Source organism: Aspergillus stella-maris (assembly GCF_047715825.1).
Source record: "Aspergillus stella-maris strain CBS 113639 unplaced genomic scaffold BDV14scaffold_19, whole genome shotgun sequence".
NCBI classification, from domain to species: domain Eukaryota; kingdom Fungi; phylum Ascomycota; class Eurotiomycetes; order Eurotiales; family Aspergillaceae; genus Aspergillus; species Aspergillus stella-maris.
Genome location: NW_027396813.1, coordinates 390892 through 412455, shown reverse-complemented (window position 1 = coordinate 412455; position 21564 = coordinate 390892). Strand labels below are relative to the sequence as shown.

Below are 21564 nucleotides of genomic sequence, written 5' to 3'. Positions count from 1 at the left end.
AAGACCCTGACCTTATCTGACTCATCTGCTCCTTGGTAGGCTACGTGCGTGTAGTCGATATAGTGTCATTCTGCCCTTCTTCCCCTGTGCATATGGAGATATTATAACAGTTATCATTTAGTAAGCTAGATAGCCCAGTTAGGCGGCCATACCAGCCACCCAATAGACAGGGATACTCTCGCTTCCCACAACTTTCATATCAGATACGGATTTGTCAGCTCACATGATCTTGAACAGTTCTAGCGCCAGGCTATCCCAACCCCTGAAGAGTCGACCCTCCACCGATCAAGAACAGAACATTTACTCATAAAAATAGAGTTCCTATCGCTGTAAAGCATACACTCTCTAGCAGGCTACCCGAGTATAGTTGATACGGCTTCCTTCCACTCTTCGAATCTTAACAGCACCGTTCACGGCTCGACTGCGTTGAATCAGCCTTGCGCTTTGCAACCATTTTGCACCAAGAATCTATCTCCATTCAGCCTCTGTCCTGATCAGCATCATAGGAAGACTTTTATTTGTGACGATCCGCATTACAGAACCATGAGCGCCTCACACCTGAATCACGATGCATATACGGTCGGCTGGGTAGCAACACTCGGCGTCGAGCTTGACGCGGGGCGACTGTTGCTGGATATGGAACACGCAGATCTCCCAGCTCGCCCACACGATCCTAATTCTTACATTCTCGGGGAAATGGGCGTACACAACGTTGTGATTGTCTTCCCCCCACGGGGTCAACCAGGAATCGTATCCGCTACACTTATCGTAACAAACATGATTCGAACTTTCCCGAAGATTCGCTTCGTACTGTTGGTTGGTATTGGTGGCGGTGCTCCGGGAGTCCCAAATGCGTCGAACTCGTACGTGGATATACGCCTCGGGGACGTTGTCGTCTGCTGTCCTGATGGAAATGACGGTAAGCTGCATTGGTGGACTATACTTGCTACTGGAATCAAGCTAATTCACGTGGAAAGGAGGTATTGTGCACCATGACAAGGGTAAATTCACTGATGACGGTTTTCAATCCATGTCACATGTCAGTAAACCACCAGGCTGGCTTCTTGCTAAGGTTCAAAAGCTACAATCCGATCATAATTTAGGGAGGGGATTGATGATTGATTACATCGTCGATTTCCAGCAGCGCACCCGCCAGAAGGAGACATTGGCAATCTACCAGTTTCCTGGCAGGGGACGCGATAAGTTTTTCAAGTCTGACTGTCCGCACATTGGCGGCGAGAACTGCTCGCTATGCCGCCAAAGTGGGCTACATCACCGCCTCGACCGAGAAAAGCCAACCGTTCACCACGGATTGATTGCATCGGGGAGCCAGATTATGCGATCAGCACAACGGCGGGATGAGCTGAGGGCGGAGAGAAATATTCTGTGTTTTGAGACAGAGGCAGTCGGGCTGATGGATAATTTTCCATGCTTGGTTATTAGGGGGATATCTGATTACGCCGATAGCCACAAGGATGATCGCTGGCAAGGTTATGCTGCGGTCACGTCTGCTGCATATGCCAAGGACTTGCTCCGACTGGTAGACAAGGGGAATGTTGAAGCTACGTCAACGGTCGACACTGTGACTAAGATATGTGAGATGGTCGTCTTTGCAAAATAAGGATTCTTCCATTGGTCACTAATCATATATCTTGAATAGTTGCTCAGACTATAGCACCAATTGAAGAGAGCGTACTTGCAATGAAGATGGCCAACGACGAGGGTAGGAGCGAAAGGATTATGTCCTGGCTTTCACCATTGGAGTACGGCGATGAGCAGGCAGCCTACTTAGATAAATTGGCCACCGACACTGGCAAATGGTTTCTGACTTCCAGCGAATTCCAAGACCTGATTTATGGTTCAAATGTCACCGTCTACTGCCACGGTATTCCTGGAAGCGGCAAGAGCAGCCTGGTTTCCCTAGCGATAGACTATCTCTACAGCATTCGGCAGCAAAACTTGAGCTTGGGTATCGCATACATATTTTTCAGTTTCAATCGTGAGAATGGGCAAACGTTGTATGACCTCATTGCCTCTCTTGCAAAGCAACTTGCGCGACAGTACCCCAGTTCACCGCACGTGGTTGAGGAATTTTACCAGATGCATTATAAAGAAAAACAGCGACCCTCAGTCCAAAAAATGATTTTGTTGCTAAAGAAGCTAATGAGTGGGTTTAAAGTCAGCATCATTGTCCTTGATGCGCTTAATGAATGCAAAGATACCAATGGAACCTTGGGAAAGTTCATGCAAAGCCTATTCCAGTTGCAGGAACAAAATATTGGAACGGCTACGAACATCATAGCCACATCGAGGACCAATCAAAATATCAAGGCGCTATTTAGGAAGGCTACTTCCGTGGTTGAGATTCGCGCGCAGGATGACGATCTTACAAGATATCTTGATGCCGGTCTAAACTGTGTTCAGCCCGAGAAGATGGATGATTATCTACGGGAACAAGCCCGAACCAAGATTGTCAAGGCATCTGATGGAATGTGAGTAGTAACCACCAGCCATTTCCATCGAAGACTTGTGCCGACAGATTGTTTCTTCGCTAGGTTCCTCGTTGCACGACTTCATATCAACCACATCCTAACACTGCCCACAAAAGGGCATATCCATGATGCTCTTGATAACTTGTCTCATGGTTTTGGCGAGTTGGATGATCTTTATTCTGCCGCCATAAAGCGGTTAGAAAGCAAAGGGGAGCCCACACGAGAGCTCGCAAGGAACATCTTAGCATGGGTTATACATGTGAAGAGACCTCTTGTGACTAATGAGCTTCAGCATGCTCTCGCCATAGAGCTAAACACCAAGGCGCTAAATAGAGAGCTCATCAGGAAGTACTTCTCGAATATTGGACATCTCCAATCTATATGTGAAGGGTTGGTTGAGGTCGACAACCGCAATATCATCCGCTTGGCACACCACACGACGTACGAATACTTTGATCGATTACCAGAGGCATGGCTGACAGCCGCTAAAGCTCATGTTGCTGGCAGGTGTATGACATATCTGTCTTATGATATATTCGGCACAGAGGATTGTCAGCGCCAGTCAGACTACGCGGCTCGCCTGATTGACTATCCGTTCTATGGATACTCTTCCCAGTACTGGGGTGTCCATATCCAGGATGCTACCATGGAATACGATGACTCTATTCTAAGGTTGCTCACCAACAAGAATAAGCTTGCGAGCTGTTGCCATGTGATGTTAAGTCTGCATCACCCGTTTGATGAGCGGGTGGACGACGACAATGGTTTATCTACAGACTTACCGGCGATGCATATCGCTGCATGGTTCGGGCTAAATAGCACCCTTAGACGCCTCATGCAGCTGGGAGGTGACCTAAACGCCAAGGACGTGCGAGGGCGTACTCCACTGATGTGGGCCGTTGCCAATTCTAAGTTGTCCACTCTTGAATGGCTGCTCAGCCATGAATACGTTGATATCAATGCTCCGGACTTCGCAGATACCCCACCACTGTATGTGGCAATTTACGATGGCAATGAAAATATTGTTCGCCTTTTTGTTGAAAGAGACGATATCAATCTGGACCATAGGGATGAGTTCCAGGCAACGCCTCTTCATATTGCCTGCATGCAAAACCAGGCCACAGTCACTCAGATTCTGCTGTCATCTGGGAAGGCAAATATCAACGCGCGAGACCGTGATGGCTGGACACCTTTATTTATGTCTATAAACAATGAGGACGTGGATACGATCAAGGTACTCCTGAGAGTTGAAGGCATAGCGTTAAATTACAGGGATGCCAGAGGATGTGCACCGCTAGTGTGGGCTGCGACTAGAGATTATAGCTCGGTTGTAGACCTATTGTTAAAAGCGGAAGGACTCGACGTTAATTTCAGAAGTGGTGAAAACGTCACAGCGCTATTTGTTGCCGCGGTGTTTGGGCATGCAAGTGTGGTTAGCAGTCTTTTACGTGCACGGGATATTGATATAAATGCTGGAAGTGGGCCATCGCTAACACCCTTGGTGGCGGCGATCTGGCAAGGTCATATTTCCGTCGTCAACATTCTACTGAGCAGTGGAAAGATTGACGTGAATGCTCTAGATGACTCGAGCAGAACGCCCATTATGCATGCAGTGGAATCTGGACAGGAACCAGTCATCGACTTTCTATTGAAAGAATATGATGTTGATGTCAACAGGCAGTACTGGTATAACTTTGGGCACACAGGAAACCTTGGAATCTCGCTCAACCAGGGGGCAAGTGCGAATCACCGGACCAATGTACAAGGGACCACGTTATTACTGGAAGCTATCCACGGCAAACAAGCAGCGGCGGCCACTTCGCTTCTTCACAACCATGCGGACCCGAACTTGCGAAGTTCTGAAGGCGTAAGCCCCTTGACTCTCGCCACCAGCACTGGAAACATGGAACTGGCACGGATCTTACTAAAATATGGCGCCGACCCTAATCTAGATCCCTCTCCAGGCCTCACACCACTGGTGGTTGCCATCATTTCTGGAAACATGCAGATGACAGAGTATCTATTGGACAATGGCGCTGATCCCAATCAGTGTGTGATTTCGGGGCTCTCCCCGTTGATTCTAGCCATATTATTCGAAGAGGAGGAAACTGCGCTGAAACTCTTGTCTCATGATCGCGTCGATGTCCGCTCTAGAAACGAGGAAAACATAAGCACAGGTGTACTGGCGTTGAAGAAAGGTCTAGATTCTGTTTTTAGGAAGATTTATGAGGAACTATTGTTTCAGGACTAAATATTACTGGAATAGATGTGCTACTACTGTTTGTTATCGAAACCTCTCGGGGTCTCTCGTGAACTCTCGTTACCTCTCGAGATCCCGCGTGGTCCCGCGAACCCTGGCAAGGTACTGTAAGCTCAAAGTGTCTTGGTTTGCTCTCACCTGGTTCTACCAGTATCCTGAAGAAGTCTAGGAGCACTGGCCGCACGCTTCGGCCGGACCCCCTAATGCCCCGCCGCCGCTGCCAACCCCGCCCGTCGTGGGAAGTCCTCCATCAAGGTGGCTTGGATGGACGGGGTCCAGAGTATCCATGGGAAGTTGATTTGACCTGGCGGGTAAGACGGCGAGCCTGTCAGAAGACTTGAATTGATCTATCTGGTACTCTTTGTACGGAATTTAAAGCATGAAGACATTTAAAGAGGATTGTAAAAAACCACGCAGATGGGCCCTCGCGGAGCAAGGCCAACCCAGATGGGTAAGTGGTTGGCGTACCGGCAGAATACCTACAACCAAGTCAATCTCGCTTACTAATTAGTTTAACGTTGTTAAATCCATGGTTCCCCATGAGGACAAACAGGATAACAAGGGATGGTATATATAAGGACGCTCACTACCCACCTGTATTTACTTTCTGCCTCTTGTGCCTTATCTTTAGTTTATAGTAATATAGTTAAATTGCTAGTATAAACCAATTACTATTACATTTGTTACTTTGCTTTTTTTCTTCTTAATATTAAAATACCTAGCGTTGCTTTAATACTTAGCAGGACAACCTTGACCTTATCTAACAAGATAATTATGAAAATAAAGTAGTAGTTCTAGCAATTTAACTATGTTACTATAAACTTAATATAAGACATAAGAGATAGAAAGTAATTCCAAGTGGGTAGCAAGTATTTTTATATACCTTCTTTTATTATATCTGTTAAAGTTGTTCTGTCACGGCGCGACCCCTGGGAGCATTCAGAAGCCTAAACCGCTGCACTATCAGCAAAAGACTAGGATGTAAAGCCGAAGGCTTTACACTGCTCTCGCATATATATACCTTTAGCAGGCAGGAATCAGGCAGGAATCAGGTATCCAGGTGTACACTGTGACATGTTCATAATAACCACTAGGCTGGCTATTATACTTGTTAAATTACTTGAATATAACTACTTTATTACGTATATTAGTATCCTAATACTAATATAATACTAGTCCTTTCTTATCTTAGCATAGCAGCATATAACCTTACTTGGGTACAGCCTTTAATCTCACACCGTCAGCGGAAGTCTCCAACAAAACCTCCATCTTCTTCGAGGTATCCTCCATTCCCTTCAGTGTTGGATCTGGCTTCATCGCGGAAGATGCATCAACAGTTAAGTTCGAGAATAGCAGCGCGAGTGGGGAGGACTTCCAAATGTACTGATGGCGGGTGTGTAAGATGGTCACAACCAAGAAGATGCTGCTAAGAAGAACCAATGCACCTGGCAGGATCAACCACAACCAGCGCACATGCACGAATGACTGCTCTGTCCAGGTCATCCCATCCACTGCCGCGTTACAGACTCCCGATCGCGCGCGTAGTGTCAAGGACGATGCAACCGAGTTGAACATAGAGGTGATGTCAGTGTAGTTCCCCTGCGTGCCATAGACCGCTTCAAGGGTCTCTGGTTTCCAGCTCGGTCGGTTGCTCATGAAGAGAGAGCCCTTGCCTCGAAGTAATGGCGAGAGGGAATTGGACATGGCGAGACGGCTTAGCCAGTTGACTCCATAGACACATTCCTGTGTGTTGTTCTTGTATGGTTTTTCATGGCGTGTTCCATTGACATAGCAAACGTCCGGTGTAAGGGCAAAGTTCTCTGTCGTGGCCATTCCGTCTGTTGAGCTATTGGACGCGGTCGACACTGACGTGCGCGTTTCAGAGAATTGACCTTCTCGCACAGTAGCCTCATACGTTCCGACGCAGAAATAGAGCGCGCATTCGGTTGCGCTGATCTCGGTTGTTCCGTAGCCTGCTGAGCTGATGGCCGTAAAATTGAGGATGAGCGGTAGCTCTGCTGCATCCAACTGGATGAATTCCAACCCCGTCGTCGCATTCATTAGATATATCGAGTTTTCGGCGGTGTTAAAGGAGAATTTATTAGGGAGCTTGTAGTGGTACTTGGTGATCATCGGTCCAAATGCTTCCTTAGAGACGTCAAGTGAGTCGGTGATATTGGCGCAGCGACTGCAGAACCCAAAAGATTGGTATGGTGCAAACGTGCAGTTCCCTGTTGGGCAGGTCGCCAGAATAGAATTGCTATCGGGACTTTGGGTCTGGTAAACACCAGAATAGATTGCACCCGCAGTCCCAAGTGGCACCTTGTTCATCCCTGGACCCGCACCCTCGCCGTAATCCGTGTACGTGCTGGCATTGCAAACCTGGATGGATGAGTGGCCTGGAGCGTGCACCGAACGCATACTGATGCCAATGACTTGCTGGACGAACGGGTCTGTAGCTGCTGCCAGGACCAAGATGAGACATCCAAAGGTGACAAGATGGCTAGGAGAGTCAGCTTTGGAACCAAGAAGGACTGGGAAGCTCTCACCGAGGTATGAATCGGAACAAGACAGTCAACGCCCCAATGAACCCACGACTAGCAGCATCCAGGAGCGCAAGATCACTCAGCTTGTTCCCAGCGCTAAACCAGGACCACTTCAGTTGAGAAAGCGACTCGGTCAGGATAAACGCGACGCTAGCTTTCATGATCGTGCTGAAAACGGAAACAAGCGCGTTGAGAGTAATGCCATACGGCCATTTGGGCATCGGTTTGCCATCATACGAGTACAGCACGACGATAATGGCCACGAGAAAGACAATTGAAGTGAGACACCCCAGAATCTCCAGGGTCCAGCTAGTTCCCCAGAATGGACGTGTCTGAGACTGCAGGTAAGCCTGCTCCGCGGATGATAAAGGTCTTTGCCGCGCTTCTCTTGGTGTTTCTGGGGGGTCATCAAGCCGGACGTAGGAGAGTCGGTATCCATGATTTGTTTCTTGCATCCTTGAGACGCTCTTCAGAGTACCAAAGAACTGAATAGTATGTCTTTATCGGGGTGAGACAGGGATGCTGCTAGAAATAAAAATTCGCGTCCGAGTGGGAACTACAGTTCGACTTCCTGTTCAGGTCTGCAACTGAAACTAGGGCCGTGAGGCGTGGAGCACCAGAGGCCAAGTGAATCCAATCCGGGTCAGTACGGAGTCGTGGCAAAGGGGTACAGCATCTTACGTGCAGGCTGTAAGTTGTCCAGCAATATTAAAAAAGGAGCTTTTTTTAGAAGGCATGATTAGATTGCTTTCTGTTGAAGGGTGCATGTATTAAGCCCCATGCTACTGCTTAGCATACCGGCAAAAACAGTTTGAAGGAAACACAATCGCAATTTCCCGGTGGAGTCTGCAACCGCTATCTTGGGCTGTGACCCACGCGATCCTGTTCCTGGCGATTCTGATACGCTATGGCGAGCTTCGGTGGGCCGTTCGGGTCTTCCACGGTTAACGGCTCTTGCAGATCTTCAGGATTCGCACCCTGAGCCAGCTAGCCACAATCAAGAATTCACAAGCCTTGACTAGGCTGAACGGGTGGATTTGTCGTTGTTGTTGAATAGACTGACGTCTGCCGAGGATTTATAAAGAAATCCATGCCTGTATCAATCAGTCCTCCATGTTTCCTTGTGATCTCGAAAATCCACTGTGGCAATTCGTTGGTACAGTGGCCCTGCCCACTGACAGGCACTTTCTCTTTGTTAGGGGAGGCGAATAACATGTCAAAGATACTCGGCAGCGTAGCTTCCCCAGCGTCGCGCATTCCACTGGTCAAAGTCCGTTTCTACTATGTAGCTCCCGGGTTTTGTTTATCAAGTTCGACGCCCACCATCCGCATCGGACGTCATCCCGTTGATCATCCCAGACAGCACACGCGGCAATAATAAAAAACACACAATCGAATATCAATCTAGAGGCTTTTCCGAGTGTGGGTATATGGATGTCCAGAATGCAAAACCTTTTCCTGTATGGAAGGCTAAGAAAGGCTCCCTCCACTAAGATGACTGGATCCCTACTCTCCTATCGAACGCACCTTCAGAGGCGCAGTGTCGGGCAGGACGATTAGCCCCAGCCTGCATGCTATATAGACTCTCCAGACTGGCTGACTGACAGGGTGCTTCATTGAGTATGGCCGGTGGTCGCGTCTGGTGCAATTGGCGGAGGATCCAAAGGACCCGATGACCAAGATTGTGAAATCTGACAAGCTGAACCGAGGTGTAGACTTTCTTGTCCCCCTCGAACTATGGGAGAATCGCTGTGGATTCAATTATCTACACTTTGTAGTCATTATCGAAGTCCTGCTGAGCGCTGCATGATTTCGGCAACGGGGGTAGACGTAGACCAAAATATATCTCGCACGGGACAACAGGCAGGAATCTCAAATGGAACCTCGTCACAACACCAGTAAGATCTCACCTCTAGAAAATTTGGTTTCCCTCTAACAAAGACTCGTACTATTTACCATTCGACGGTATAATACCTAGGAATGATCAGCCTCTCATCAGTCGTACAATGGGATGCTGCTGATGAGTGACTACACTGAGATATGGGGATCACTCAAGAAACCAAAATATAGCAAGAACCATCTAGAGGAAGGGGTTGGGAGGTTGTCATGGAGATAAAGTATAGCATAGTACACAGTCAGGGAAGCTAGGACGCATGGGAACAGGAGGGTATGTCCGATTTTGGCAGGCATTATTGTAACGTCATCGTCAATTCTTGTTTTGTCATGTTGAGTGACGTGATTGTGAGTGTCCCTATTCCTCAGAGATCCTTGTAGAGACTGAACAATGTTTGTGAACATCCATTCCGTCAAATGTCCATCTTTCTTCAATTCATCACGGCTTTGGTAACTGCGACGTAGCGTTAGAATTATCCAAGGTTTTTTCTAAGCGCAGAGTACGGGATAGAATGTCAGGGATCAACTGCCCGTCCATCCAACAGGCAAGCGAGTCGTAGGGCGAGAGGAAGATCGAGATCGATAGTGTTCAGTGTCATTGTATAATCAGGATTGTGGTAGCCTGGCGGGTTGATGGCATTGTCAGGAGGTCAACTACTATGCATTTTTGCCTTAAACAAGCCGTGATTGACAGTAACGTATCTATTTACTAGCCCTTATGGTCCCTGTGAACTCATGCAAACTCTATTGTGCAATTTCTCTTTCCGCGGTCACTTCTGTTCAACGGTTCTGTATATATGCCTTTAAATTTATTACGCCTATTGTGTCTATAGCTGGTGTCTATTTAGATCCATTAGCCTCAAGCTCTAGGAATACTTTGCCAGTATCGACAATGGTCTCCTCCAAGGACCGATATGTCAGACCCAGGATATCCCTTGATTTCGAAGTATCCACTGTGTAAACATCCTCCGGCACCTTTCCCAATCCAGGGTTTCCAACAGGCACCCGATCTTGGATTTCAGGAATATTCGATCGTAGAGCATCCACGAAAAGCTGGTACGTAAAGTTGCCCTTGCAAATGAAGAAACGTTGATTGCCAGCAGCAAGAACCTCGTAGGCGCTCAAGTGGGCCTGGGCTACCTCACGTACATCCACAAAGGACCAAAACATGTTGTCTGGGACGGGATCACTCGACTTGGACTGCGGGGACATGAGGCGGTATATGTCCATTGATGAAGTGTTGAGGTTTGATAGATCTGCCGTGGCGTTGATGTTAGGGCCATAGATCATTGGAGGCAGGATGGTAGAGATGGTGAAGCTGGGCTGCACGTTCTTGACAAAGTCCCATGCCGCGCGCTCTGCCAACGCCTTTGCAGTTGAATAGACCAGCGCTGCAGGGGCGCCTGGAGCGGAGGCGGCCTCGTACGGCGTCGGGTTCCAGTCTGCTTCGGAGTAGACATGACCAGGCCAGTTGCCTTTGCTCATGTCAGCCATTGCGGCAAAGGACGAGGTAAGGACAACCCGCTTGACCAGAGGGGCGAGTTGATGGGCGGCTTTGAGAATGTTGACGGTGCCATCAATAGCTGGCTTGAGCAGGTCGCGCTCATTGTCTTCAACTCCAAACACTTTGAAGGGGGTTGCAGTATGGATGATGCCATGCACATCTTTGACCACAGAGTCAAAGGCTCCTGGCCTTGCGACGTCATCGACAATCACAATGCTTAGCCGTGGTGCGTAATGACGGAACGTCTGCAAAACCTTTTCAGCAGTAGAGGCGGACCGAACAGTACCTCTGACATGGTACCCAGCGCGGAGAAAATGGTTGACGACGTGGGAGGCCAAGAAACCAGAGGCTCCGGTGATGAGAATGACTTCGTCTTTGGAGGCCATTGTGATGTTGGGACAGATGTATGAGGGAGGAATTGTTTCAAATAGTTGATGAGAAATGTCTACTTCAGCCCAGTGCCATGAACAAGCTTATATACACGAAGCTCTACCATAGTTCCTGTTGAGCTCTCTGGCCTTATTTCCGCCATGCCCGGACATAAGGATTACCTATCTTGCGGAGGCATCTGCACGCCACAATGACTGCCAAGTGCCAAAGCGATGGGTCTCGCCCGTGTTTTTTCATTGGATCCAGCCTTTTGGCCCAATGGCATTCCCGGGTTCGTCCACCGTTGGCAGGGGTTTGCCGATACTCGATGCCCAGTTCTTGGCTAATAAGCAAGATGCAGAAATCTAGCCACTCTCCCCACATGTCAGCACCGTATACCTGGCGATATACTTAACACCCCTGATCCACATACCCATTAATCGTAGTTTAGGGTTCGCATCAATCGTTCCGAGATCTCCCTTAAATCCACTAAGTCCGTGGTCTCCATCTTGCCAATTCCCTGACATTATGGACTGACGTAACTCATTGGAACTGGGATCAATAGAGAATACGAACCCAAGATTAGCCGTAGCTTGAATGACTGGCCCATGCAATGGTCGCTTCCCAATCCCTACACGACCATTGCATAAGCCCTAACGGCGGATAAGCCACACCCCTGAGCCAGGTAGAAACAAAGATTCCTGTTCCGCCGTACGCGTGTCCAAATCTAGAGTGTTGTCACTCCGACTGGCAACACCCGATGGCAAGATGATAAACCAGATGTCACAAAGCATAAATAGCAGGATGCGTCTTGAGAAATTGCCCTCATTCAACTCATCTTATCTCTTCTTTTGACACTATCGCTTTAACAACCTGACCCAATATGACTTCATTCAAAGCGACCAACATGATGCGGGCTGTATTTTTCAGCGGCGTCCCATTCAATGTATATGTTGGGGGCGCACCTATCCCAACTATACAGAACCAAACCGACGTTGTCGTCCGCGTTACAGCAGCTGCAATCTGCGGAAGCGACTTGCACATGTACCGCGGCACAGGCGCACCATCCTCCTCTGATCCTGTCATTATCGGCCATGAGGCGATGGGCGTAGTTGCGGAGGTTGGTGACGGAGTAAATTTCCTGTCCGTTGGCGATTACGTTGTGATCCCAGATCGCATTGATACTGGCATCTTTTGATGGAGCCGGAAAGCTATAGGGCATACGGCGCCCCTGATTTGCCAGGCAGCCAAGGTGTGATCCTACTCTTGACCTCATAATCCTCCACACTTTTAACACACCTCTCCTATCCGTAGCGGAGTATGTTCGTGTACCATTCGCCGACCACGGCTTAATTCCAGTACCAAATCCTGACGATTCGACCGAGCCCCTGCTGGACTACTTGTTCCTGTCCGATATCTTCCCTACCGCATGGACGTCCCTGGACTACGCTGGCTTCGAGCCTGGAGATACAGTGGCCATATTTGGCGCCGGCCCTGTCGGCCTTCTCGCCGTTTACTCTGCCATGCTACGTGGTGCTTCTAGAGTCTACGCAGTCGATAGCGTGCCCTCTGGCCTGGAACTCGCAGCTTCCATCGGAGCTATACCCATCTCCTTCAACACCTCTGACCCAGTCCAACAGATCCTCGAGTACGAGCCCAACGGTGTCCGTCGAAGCGTGGACTGTGTAGGGTATGAAGCGGTAAACGCCACATTCTCTCCAGATGCGTCGCTTGTGCTGCGCAATATGGTTGAGGTCACCTAGGTTAACGGCGGTCTCGGCGTGGTCGGAGTGTACCCATCCACCATATACTCGCCCACCACCGGCAACGGCCACCAGAAAGTTTTTCCCGTCTCCTTGGGCCAACTCTAGACCAAGTCCTTGCAGCTCAGCTCGGGCGCTGTAAACCCCATGGACACTGCGCCGAGACTTCAAGACCTGATTACAACAGGTGTCGCTCGACCTAGCTTCATTGTCAGCAGCGAGAATGGCATGAGGAAGTTCCTGAGGCGTATGCTCGGTTACATGAGCACCGGAGACCAAAGTGGTTATTCGATTCCCTTGAGTCAGCGTTGGAGTGGAGAAAAAGAGCACCTGTTGGTCTTTCTAAGAGGCTTGATTTTGGTGTTTAGAAGTGATCTAGATCCGGTCAACAAAAAGGATTGTGTTCTGCAAGGAAATCAATAATGTCACCGTTAAATCAATATTTTTGTCGATCAGCGCAGTCCAACGCTGATCATGCCTGCAACGTGTTCATTTCTTGATTACAATATATGAGACTAATCAAACGTGATTTTCCTTTTTCAATGACCATCTGCTTTGTCTGCAGCAAAAGCTTTACTGTTCCCTGTGACCATATCCACCAATTTCCTGTACGCCCGATCATCCGCACCGTCCAAAAAGCATCTGATACTGTCCTCCGAACTATATCTCCGAAACCCATATTTGTCGTCCAGGGATGCATAGGGAAATGCTCGAGCGTTGGGCTCCTTCTCTATGTTATCCTTTGCCTGTTGCACTTGCTGTGCATCTGCCCAGTAATCTTCGAAGTAGAGAATTTTTGCTTTGTCTTCACCGTGCTCGTGAACAAGTTCAAACTTCTTTAGAGATGGGAACGATGGCTCAGTTATAGCGGCAAACAGGTCTTCCCATTGCATCCCGGGATGGCCAGAGGCGTTGCAGTCGTGCAGCGTAATTTTTTCTAACGTTTGATAGTGTCGTAGGCAAAAGTCGCGTAGTTCCTGGCAGATAAAAAAGTTGGCGAGCTTCAAGTTGCGGAGATTTGGCATGTTGGCATCGAAAAAGGTGAGAATAAAACTGTACCGATCGCAATCTCCAAGGATGCCGCTTTCGGTGGGATCGAAAAATAAAGTCTCTACGGACTGGAGATGGTGAAAGAACCATGGCCCCATGCACTCTATAAAGCCCAAGTACATCGGCTGGGTTACAAATCTCCAGCCAGCGCCGTTGTCTAGACAATTGAGCGAGAGGCTGAACGACTTCAGTTTCGAGAGAAAGTGGTGAAATCTGAGGTCAGCGAATGTTGACACCATAATTGGAGGAAGATCTCTGATTTCCAAAGACAGAGGCAGGTTGGTGGCTCCTTCAGGGCAGCGTTGAGGATCATAATTTGATGCGATTGCTCTGTAGCTTGCTGCCATGATGCCTCGCCAGGGGGTCTCCCGTTCTTCCGTAGCAGCTTCCTCGGGGTCGTCGACAAAGTCGTCCATGCCATATTCCCAAACTATCTCGTGCTCAAGCTCGTCGAAGAAGAAACTGACTTGCAGGTGGCGAAGCTGAGGAAATGAGGCGAGATTTGATAAGACATGATCAAGATCTGGAGGGTATACATTTTCCAGGTTGGGATCATCATTGCCTGCTATCATTAGTCTCTAGTTCTTATCGATATAGGGACACGACTAACCAGGCTCACAGCTCATAACGAATCTCAGCTCCTTGACAAGCCCAGCGAGGTTGCCCTGTGCAATGGCTTTGACGGATGATATACTTTTCGCCGTGTTATACAAGTATACTGTGCCAAATAGACGCGGTGCCAGGAGATGCCGGAGCCATTTGCAGGTGCTGCTTAGGGAAAGAAGATCCTTGAAATAGGAGCAAAGTCCATCTTCATCGACGGCCTCTTTCCCTTTTGATGTCTCCATGATCATCCCAATAATCAAATACCAGACATCGTCAATCAATACTTTTGGTGGTAGAGAAGTCATTCTGTTGGATATGCAAATGAGATCTCTTTTCAATTTTTTTTCCTTTTCTCCTTTTATTTGGCCCCAACGAGTCAGTCTCTGTAGGCAGCCGGTCACGTGATGGTGTTGCAGCCTGGCCCAGCATCACCAAGAACTTTGTCGTTGATGCTATTTGAGTTGGAGAATGCTTGCTTCAATTCTCTTTTAGGATTTAAGGGATTCTAGAGTGTAGCAATAGGCGCTGGGTTAGGGCGGGTGGACGATGGCCTGGAGCTTAAAACATTATATATATCCTGGCTGCAGGATTCATGAGGTCACTATAGGGTTTGTAGTGACTACTTCAAGGAACATTGCCAACAGCCCAAGACAGGCCTCCTGGCGGATCTAGGACATAAATAATATTAGCTATAGGTGCGAGTTTTCTAGGTCATATCATTCGGTGTTCCAGGATAGACGTCTTCGCCGTATGTTGCATTCAACGAGACAGACCCAACCACATCCCCAGACTCCAATCGAATCCAGGTGTCCAACTCCCCATTATCCAGCCCTGCTTCTGTAATCAGTAGCTGCCGGGAGCCTCGAATCCAACTGCCGTATCCCCCATGTCCTGAATGCTGGCCAAAGCAGAGCTTCATGCCGTTTCCTGCGACGGCGGTCCCAGGAATCTGAGTGTTCCAGTTATAGCACCAGGTATCTCCATGGTCGTGTCCTGAAAACAGCGCAAGAACACCCTCGGTCTCCACAAGCGCCCTCATAAAGGGTATGTCCTGTGCACCGTATGCGCACTCATCGCTGTTGGTCCCGTCCTCGCACCAGCCCTGGCCTTGCTGAGCAAGCGGGTAGTCATCGTTGATGCCAGGCTCTCGATTCTCATCAATAACATCGACCGTCTGCGCAGCGAGCGAGGCGTTTGTGGGGATATGGACAAATGCCAAAGAGGGGATTGTCTTGTTGTACTGCAGAGTCAGAGTCTGGTGAGTCTCTTTGAACCAGCCCACAACGCTGCTGTCGACCCAGTTCGGTTGAGGAATCTCTTTTCCCGACTCATCAAGATCCTGGAAGTATACGCCACCGCGACTATCGAAGAACCAGAGTAGGAGTTTAGGAGACGTGTCGGACTCGGCGCCATACACAGGCAGATAGTAGTTTGACACTCCTGCATTTTCCCCCTCGACCATGCCTTGCGTTCTTGAATTTGACCAGCCATTCTCCCTCGCAAGGATGTCGTGAGCAGACAGGTTGTACTGGTGGTCGTGGTTTCCATACGTCGAGGCCCACGTTAACTCGCGGTCAACCAGGGGACCAACAATCTGGTCAATGTAGACGGTCGCATTCTCGAGAAACCCATTCTCGCCTGTGATGAGGTCACCATTGAGGACGACAAGATCGGGAGATTCGGCGTCAAGAATCGCATTTAGAACCTTGACCGAGTTGCGATCCGCTTCGGGGCCCCAGGAGTCCCATGCGTCTGACGGCGGGTTAGTGCTGCACCACACTATCTATGGCGAGTGGGTCTTTACTCTCTCCAAAATGCAGATCTTCAAAAATTGAGATTTGAAAGGTGCCATCCTGCGAGAACCTGAGAGGTGTTGGGGCACTGGGCTCCGCTGATACTGGAGTCGCTGCCACTGTTTGTTGCATTGTTAAAGTTGAATGTTACATAGCTTCAACCAGGAAGCGACGGCGATTTATGTGAAAACGGTGACACAGGAGATTAATAGGGGCCGTTAGGTACCCCACGTGTGAGCAGCTGTGACCTTGAATGGCGCCAATGTAGCCCCCAATCCTTAGTCTCTCGATGGTACCTTGCTGGTTGGAATTGGGCATGGGGCCGAAACTGAAACAACAATATCCAACAGCCAGAAGGACCGATTAGCATGTGGATGCCATTGCTTTGAATTCTATACATTAAAGTATGCCAGGATTCAAGCGAGGCGAAGAAATCAAGAGTGGGCGTCAATTCTTCTGTGGAACGGACGTAGTTGCTCTTGTTCAATAATGTCATGGAAATCACGGCTACGAGGGTCGGAACACGTTAAAAGGACTTGAGCCCGAAATTTGTTGAAAGGTTGCTCCTTTTGATATTGTTGGGTTTATGAACTGCTAGATATTGAGGTTTGTTTGTTTACTGAGTAGTAGCACCTCATTTGTTGGTATAACGAATGTTGAAATTCTGGGTAACGTTAATCCCAGGCACTTCCTGCTCATGGTCTCTCAGACGCTGCTGATCCGACTCTCGCGACTCTCGATCCAGGCTCCTCGTAGTCGCCGTGGTGTATTTACTCTGCAGGTGGTCATCACCGGCGTAGATGTTGCTCTGCGTCGGATCGCGGTTGACTCGGTTGAGCGAGTAACCTCCGCTCTCCCCAAGGCGTTCAAATGCCTGTGGATCAGACGCTCCATATGTTCTCTGGTGCGTCGAGAACAGCTTTGGGAACATTCGCGACAGGACGGGCTTCAGGATTGGCATGTTGGCACATAGAATGGCCAGCTCCGGCTCGACAACGGTCCAGAGAACACCCATTTGCACAGAGTGGGTAATGTCGTTGAAGTCAACTGCCATCAGAGCCACTAGACGGACAATACTGATGATCGAGACCCTGCAAGACGTTAGTTCCGAATTGGAAGCGAGCTCGGACACACTCACAAGAGACCCATGCAAAAGACAACACTCAGCGCAATCTTCTTTGCCACGCCCAGCTGCAGCCTCCAGATATGAGGAATTGGCAACCCCATAACCATCAAATCCGTCACCAGGTTCAGCGTTCCTGCCACCACGTATGTCGCGTTTCGGTTACCGCAGCTACCGCCGGGGATTGTTGTATCCCAGTTGAAAGCAAGAGGTCTGCAAAGGAGAAGGGTTTCGAGAACAACACTGATGGCCCACAGCCAAACAATTGTCATGGTGATTCCGACGCTGATGCGGAATGATTTTTTGGTGCCGAAGATGTTGAGGTAGAAGACCATGATTGACGTTTTGACCAGAGACATGACAATGCCGTACAGCGCCTCGAGAGGAAGGATAGTCTGCAAAAGCCATTTCTTAGTCTTAGTTTCACGGAGGGGAGGATCAATATAGGCTGATTACCTTCAACGTAACAGTAACAGACGAAGAGTCAACCTCAGCGACATGTCGGCCAGCACCACCGGCAACCGAGACTGGGCGAGGTCAGCTTGTAGCGATCAAATTAGAATGCATAACTTACGAATCCACTGAATTGCAATGAAGATATAAACGATAACCTGCAAAACAATCAGCCACTGAACATATGACCGTATTTCTTCCAACCTACCAGAGCAACAACGATCAAGTACTCGGCGGCACCAGGATTCACCCTGCGCATCTGCAACGAAATAAATCTCAGTACAGTGGTCAGCGTAGCCAATGCGCCTAGAACAGTGACGGCGATTGCTGGATCTCGCGCCAAAGGTACGTCCAGATCATACGTCTTCATCGTTGAATGCGATACATTCAGGACCAGGGGTGACACAGCATCAAAGGAAAACGAAAGAGTTCGCTGTGGCAATTCGGCACTGGCATGATCATAATAAGAAACTTCGACTCCAAGACGACACAAAACGGCCCCTTCTAGTGGGTCTGTCAGGAGAGATATCTGCCCATGTCTGGTGTGTCAAATTGTCAACCACACGGGACAGCCCGATTGTTCCAAGGCACAAAAACCCACCTTTTGACTCGTGCGATACCATCCAGCTGGTTGGGAAATGAGAAGCTACCGTTTAATGCTCCAAGCTGGGCTGAGCTTGACCAACTTGGCTCGTGCTAGATTTAGTTGCTGCACGAAAGCGGGCTTGTTAGGGTTCTATTGGCTCGGGATAGCTTCATCGGCCCCGACACGGCTCAAACGCTCCACTTGCTATCGACTGTTCTTCTCCCCGAGAATCGAAGACAATATCGACCCACGTGGCAGGCACCATTGCCGGCCTTATCATTGGAGGTGTTGTTTCACTCTGGATCCTCGATAACTGCCCCGTTCCCGCCACATGTTTGTGAACCTCGCGCTCCTGTTTCTGCAATATCTTTTGGAGGCAATATGGCTTCGTCAGTAGATACCTCGGCCGTCCATGGGCTCGACGCTCAGTCGTTTGACTTTGTTGTTATTGGCGGTGGCACTGCTGGTCTAGTAATTGCAAATCGCCTGACTGAGGACTCTGCGATCAAAGTCCTCGTCCTGGAAGCTGGCAGCAACCGCGTTCAAGACCCTCGCATTGCGGTCCCTGGTCTCGCTGCCAGTACTTACTTCGACCCAGACTTTGACTGGTGCATCACCAGCCCTCCTCAGGTAAGCACTTTGCTAATCCTTCCAGAGATCCTTTCTAATGTCGATCCTTCGCGCAGGATGGACTCAATGGCCGCCAGATCGCCGAACCTCGCGGTCGTACACTTGGAGGATCATCGGCCATCAATTTAGGCATGGTGATCTACCCCAGTAAGAAAGATGTCGACTCTTGGGAGCAACTGGGCAATGCTGGCTGGAACTGGGCGTCGCTCTCCGATTACCTTCGAAAATCCGAAACCTTTACTCCTCCTACAACCGAGATCCGCGACCAGCTGTCTCTGGGCTACATCGACGAGACCCTTCAGGGCGGCGATGGCCCTGTTCAAATCTCCTTTGGAGAGGGACCCTTTCCTGCCTTCAACGCCGCCTGGCCCAAGGTCTTCGAAAACCTCAACCACAAGCTCACTGGTGACCCCAAGTCTGGTGTATCCAAGGGTGCCTTTTGCAATCCTGCTACCATCAACCCCAAAGACAAAAGCCGCAGCCACGCCGGTACCGCATACTACAACGACGAAATTGCGAAGCGCTCCAACCTGCGAGTCGTCACCGATGCGACAGTCGAGAAGATCGTTCTACAGAAGGGAGCGGACGGGTCAGTCAAGGCCACCGGTGTTCAGTTCACTCCCAAGGACGGCGTGAAGAGGACTGTTACCGCTGCGACCGAAGTCATTCTGTCTGCTGGTGCTGTCAAGACTCCTCAATTGCTTGAACTTTCTGGTATTGGTGGTGCTGATCTCCTGACAAAACATGGCATTGAGGTCTTGATCGATAACCCCAACATCGGTGAGAACCTCCAGGAACACGGCTTCGTTCCATTTAGTTGGGAGATTGCCGATGGACAGGTCTCTGGTGAGGCCCTCCGAGACCCAGCAGTCGCAAAGGTTGCCATGGAAGCCTGGCAGCAGCATTCTGGAGCTGGACCCCTGGGTGTCTGCCCGCTGTCCTCCGCTTACATGACGCTACCGAGTCTGCAAGATGGCGAGCTGAAGGGACTTATCAAGAAGTACCTTGAGGAATCCCAGTACCCTACCCTCCCTGGTCGCGAGGCTCAGTACCAAGTCCTACGCCAGATCCTAGAAGACGACAATGAGCCAAGCGGTCAATACACCCTCGCACCCTTCCAAATCACCCCTGAAAAGGGTCCCAGCCCCAAGGGAATCTTCGGAATGACGGAACCGGAATGCTTCGTCAGTATTGTCTCTGTCCTCAACCGCCCCTTCTCCCGCGGCCACGTCCACTTGACCTCCAACGACCCCTACGCTCCTCCTGTCTTCGACCCCAAGTTCTTCTCTCACCCTCTCGACCTCGAGATCCATGCGCGCCACACCCAATGGCTCGAGACATTAGCAGCCACCGAGCCCATGACCTCCCTGATCAAACCCGGCGGTCGCCGTCTACACAGTGACAAGCGCGTCGACGATCTAGAAACCGCGCGCGAACTAACAAAAGACCGTATTGTCGCTCACTACCACGTCACTGGTACCACCGCAATGGCTCCCCGTGAGAGCGGTGGTGTTGTCGACAGCCGTCTTAAGGTGTACGGTGCCTCGAACCTCCGTGTCGTGGATGCCGGTATCATGCCTCTTATTCCTCGGGGGAACATTCAGGCGATTGTCTTTGCTCTTGCTGAGAAGGCTGCTGATCTTATCAAGGAGGATCTTCGTGCTTCTTCTTGATGCTCACGCATAATGGACGCTCTGCAACTAGCTTGCTGCGCTGTAAATAGCAACTTCCCCTTGAACATAAACTCTTCTCAATGTCCCCATCAAGCTAAATTAGGATTCTGATCTGTACATTTTAGCAATGCGTTGGGTCTTGTACTTTCAACTCATTGGAAACGTGTTTTACCATTCTCGTTAAGAGGTTCGCCATACATGAGTGAAACGTGCCAATTTCTTGGTGGGGGTATTAAGATACAAGTCCGAGTGCCCATCGCAGAAAAACTTCCCTTTCCCCAGAACGCTCGAGAGTATATCCCTCCGAATGTCCCTCCTCACAAGTCCTCTAAGGGTGATGTATCTGCGCAGTCCCAGTGCCCAGAAACCTCTTGAAGAGTACGATGTGCGCTAAAGAGCGGAGTGACTCGCATGCTCAGTGTGAGAAATGCGGAGTGATCAGTATAGTCTCCTTTTTTGGCACTTGGGTATTGCTTGTAATCACCTTGACAGCCTTTTTCACGATACGTCTGGAAGGCAAATCTGTCCCATCCGTTCTCAGACGCATAAACCTTGGCTCTGCTGCCTCTGCATAGTTTGATATTAACACATCGTATCGCGTTGCCGGTATATACGTCGTCGACGTCGATGGAGGAGACTATCTTCTAGGTGTCTCCTTCTGGTCCTTGATTTAAATCGAGAACAGGAAGAATCCACAGGAGCTTTGCGATAATCATGGTGCGTCGAGGGTGTAAACTATGTATACCGAGTAGAGATGCTGACAAGAGGGTGACAGTCGGCTGAGGAAATCTAGCAACTTGTAATGGATAAGGCAAAAATGGAT

The 21564-nt window shown here is 49.5% G+C and overlaps 8 protein-coding genes across 8 annotated transcripts; 3 read left to right on the top strand and 5 right to left on the bottom strand.

Annotated features, from left to right (window-relative positions):
- Positions 1 to 543: 543 nt before the first annotated feature.
- BDV14DRAFT_199016 (ankyrin repeat-containing domain protein) lies at positions 544 to 4743 on the top strand (the record flags this gene model as incomplete). Its single annotated transcript, XM_073773135.1, has 4 exons — positions 544 to 919; positions 978 to 1595; positions 1661 to 2492; positions 2556 to 4743. The coding sequence occupies 4 exons, from the start codon at positions 544 to 546 to the stop codon at positions 4741 to 4743; spliced, it is 4014 nt and encodes a 1337-aa protein (XP_073629521.1).
- A 1218-nt stretch (positions 4744 to 5961) lies between these two features.
- BDV14DRAFT_199015 (DUF3176 domain-containing protein) lies at positions 5962 to 7753 on the bottom strand (the record flags this gene model as incomplete). The annotated part of the gene is made up of 2 exons (XM_073773134.1): positions 5962 to 7255; positions 7302 to 7753. The coding sequence occupies 2 exons, from the start codon at positions 7751 to 7753 to the stop codon at positions 5962 to 5964; spliced, it is 1746 nt and encodes a 581-aa protein (XP_073629520.1).
- Positions 7754 to 10031: 2278 nt separating this feature from the next.
- On the bottom strand, positions 10032 to 11081 carry BDV14DRAFT_199014 (SDR family oxidoreductase; the record flags this gene model as incomplete). The annotated part of the gene is made up of 1 exon (XM_073773133.1): positions 10032 to 11081. One exon carries the CDS (start codon positions 11079 to 11081, stop codon positions 10032 to 10034), a length of 1050 nt encoding a protein of 349 aa, XP_073629519.1.
- An 890-nt stretch (positions 11082 to 11971) lies between these two features.
- On the top strand, positions 11972 to 13128 carry BDV14DRAFT_189000 (uncharacterized protein; the record flags this gene model as incomplete). The annotated part of the gene is made up of 6 exons (XM_073771144.1): positions 11972 to 12226; positions 12268 to 12316; positions 12379 to 12797; positions 12828 to 12905; positions 12936 to 13037; positions 13102 to 13128. 6 exons carry the CDS (start codon positions 11972 to 11974, stop codon positions 13126 to 13128), a joined length of 930 nt encoding a protein of 309 aa, XP_073629518.1.
- Positions 13129 to 13304: 176 nt separating this feature from the next.
- Positions 13305 to 14799, bottom strand: BDV14DRAFT_171260 (uncharacterized protein). The gene is made up of 2 exons (XM_073768362.1): positions 14488 to 14799; positions 13305 to 14439 (listed from the first exon to the last, which is right to left on the bottom strand). Exons 1-2 carry the CDS (start codon positions 14786 to 14788, stop codon positions 13367 to 13369), a joined length of 1374 nt encoding a protein of 457 aa, XP_073629517.1. The 5' UTR covers positions 14789 to 14799; the 3' UTR covers positions 13305 to 13366.
- Positions 14800 to 15189: 390 nt separating this feature from the next.
- BDV14DRAFT_188997 (metallophosphoesterase family protein) lies at positions 15190 to 16408 on the bottom strand (the record flags this gene model as incomplete). Its single annotated transcript, XM_073771143.1, has 2 exons — positions 15190 to 16235; positions 16288 to 16408. The coding sequence occupies 2 exons, from the start codon at positions 16406 to 16408 to the stop codon at positions 15190 to 15192; spliced, it is 1167 nt and encodes a 388-aa protein (XP_073629516.1).
- Positions 16409 to 16910: 502 nt separating this feature from the next.
- BDV14DRAFT_199010 (uncharacterized protein) lies at positions 16911 to 18222 on the bottom strand (the record flags this gene model as incomplete). The annotated part of the gene is made up of 5 exons (XM_073773132.1): positions 16911 to 17367; positions 17415 to 17794; positions 17856 to 17926; positions 17974 to 18010; positions 18061 to 18222. 5 exons carry the CDS (start codon positions 18220 to 18222, stop codon positions 16911 to 16913), a joined length of 1107 nt encoding a protein of 368 aa, XP_073629515.1.
- A 597-nt stretch (positions 18223 to 18819) lies between these two features.
- On the top strand, positions 18820 to 20741 carry BDV14DRAFT_188996 (GMC family oxidoreductase; the record flags this gene model as incomplete). Its single annotated transcript, XM_073771142.1, has 3 exons — positions 18820 to 19068; positions 19125 to 19751; positions 19824 to 20741. 3 exons carry the CDS (start codon positions 18820 to 18822, stop codon positions 20739 to 20741), a joined length of 1794 nt encoding a protein of 597 aa, XP_073629514.1.
- Positions 20742 to 21564: the final 823 nt, after the last annotated feature.

Bases quoted from the DNA above. Each gene is read 5' to 3' on its own strand.
- BDV14DRAFT_171260 (XM_073768362.1), bottom strand. From the start codon at position 14,788: ATGACTTCTCTACCACCAAAAGTATTGATTGACGATGTCTGGTATTTG. The intron at 14,440-14,487 runs GTTAGTCGTGTC...TAATGATAGCAG, and splicing joins CGTTATGAGCTGTGAGCCTG to GCAATGATGATCCCAACCTG.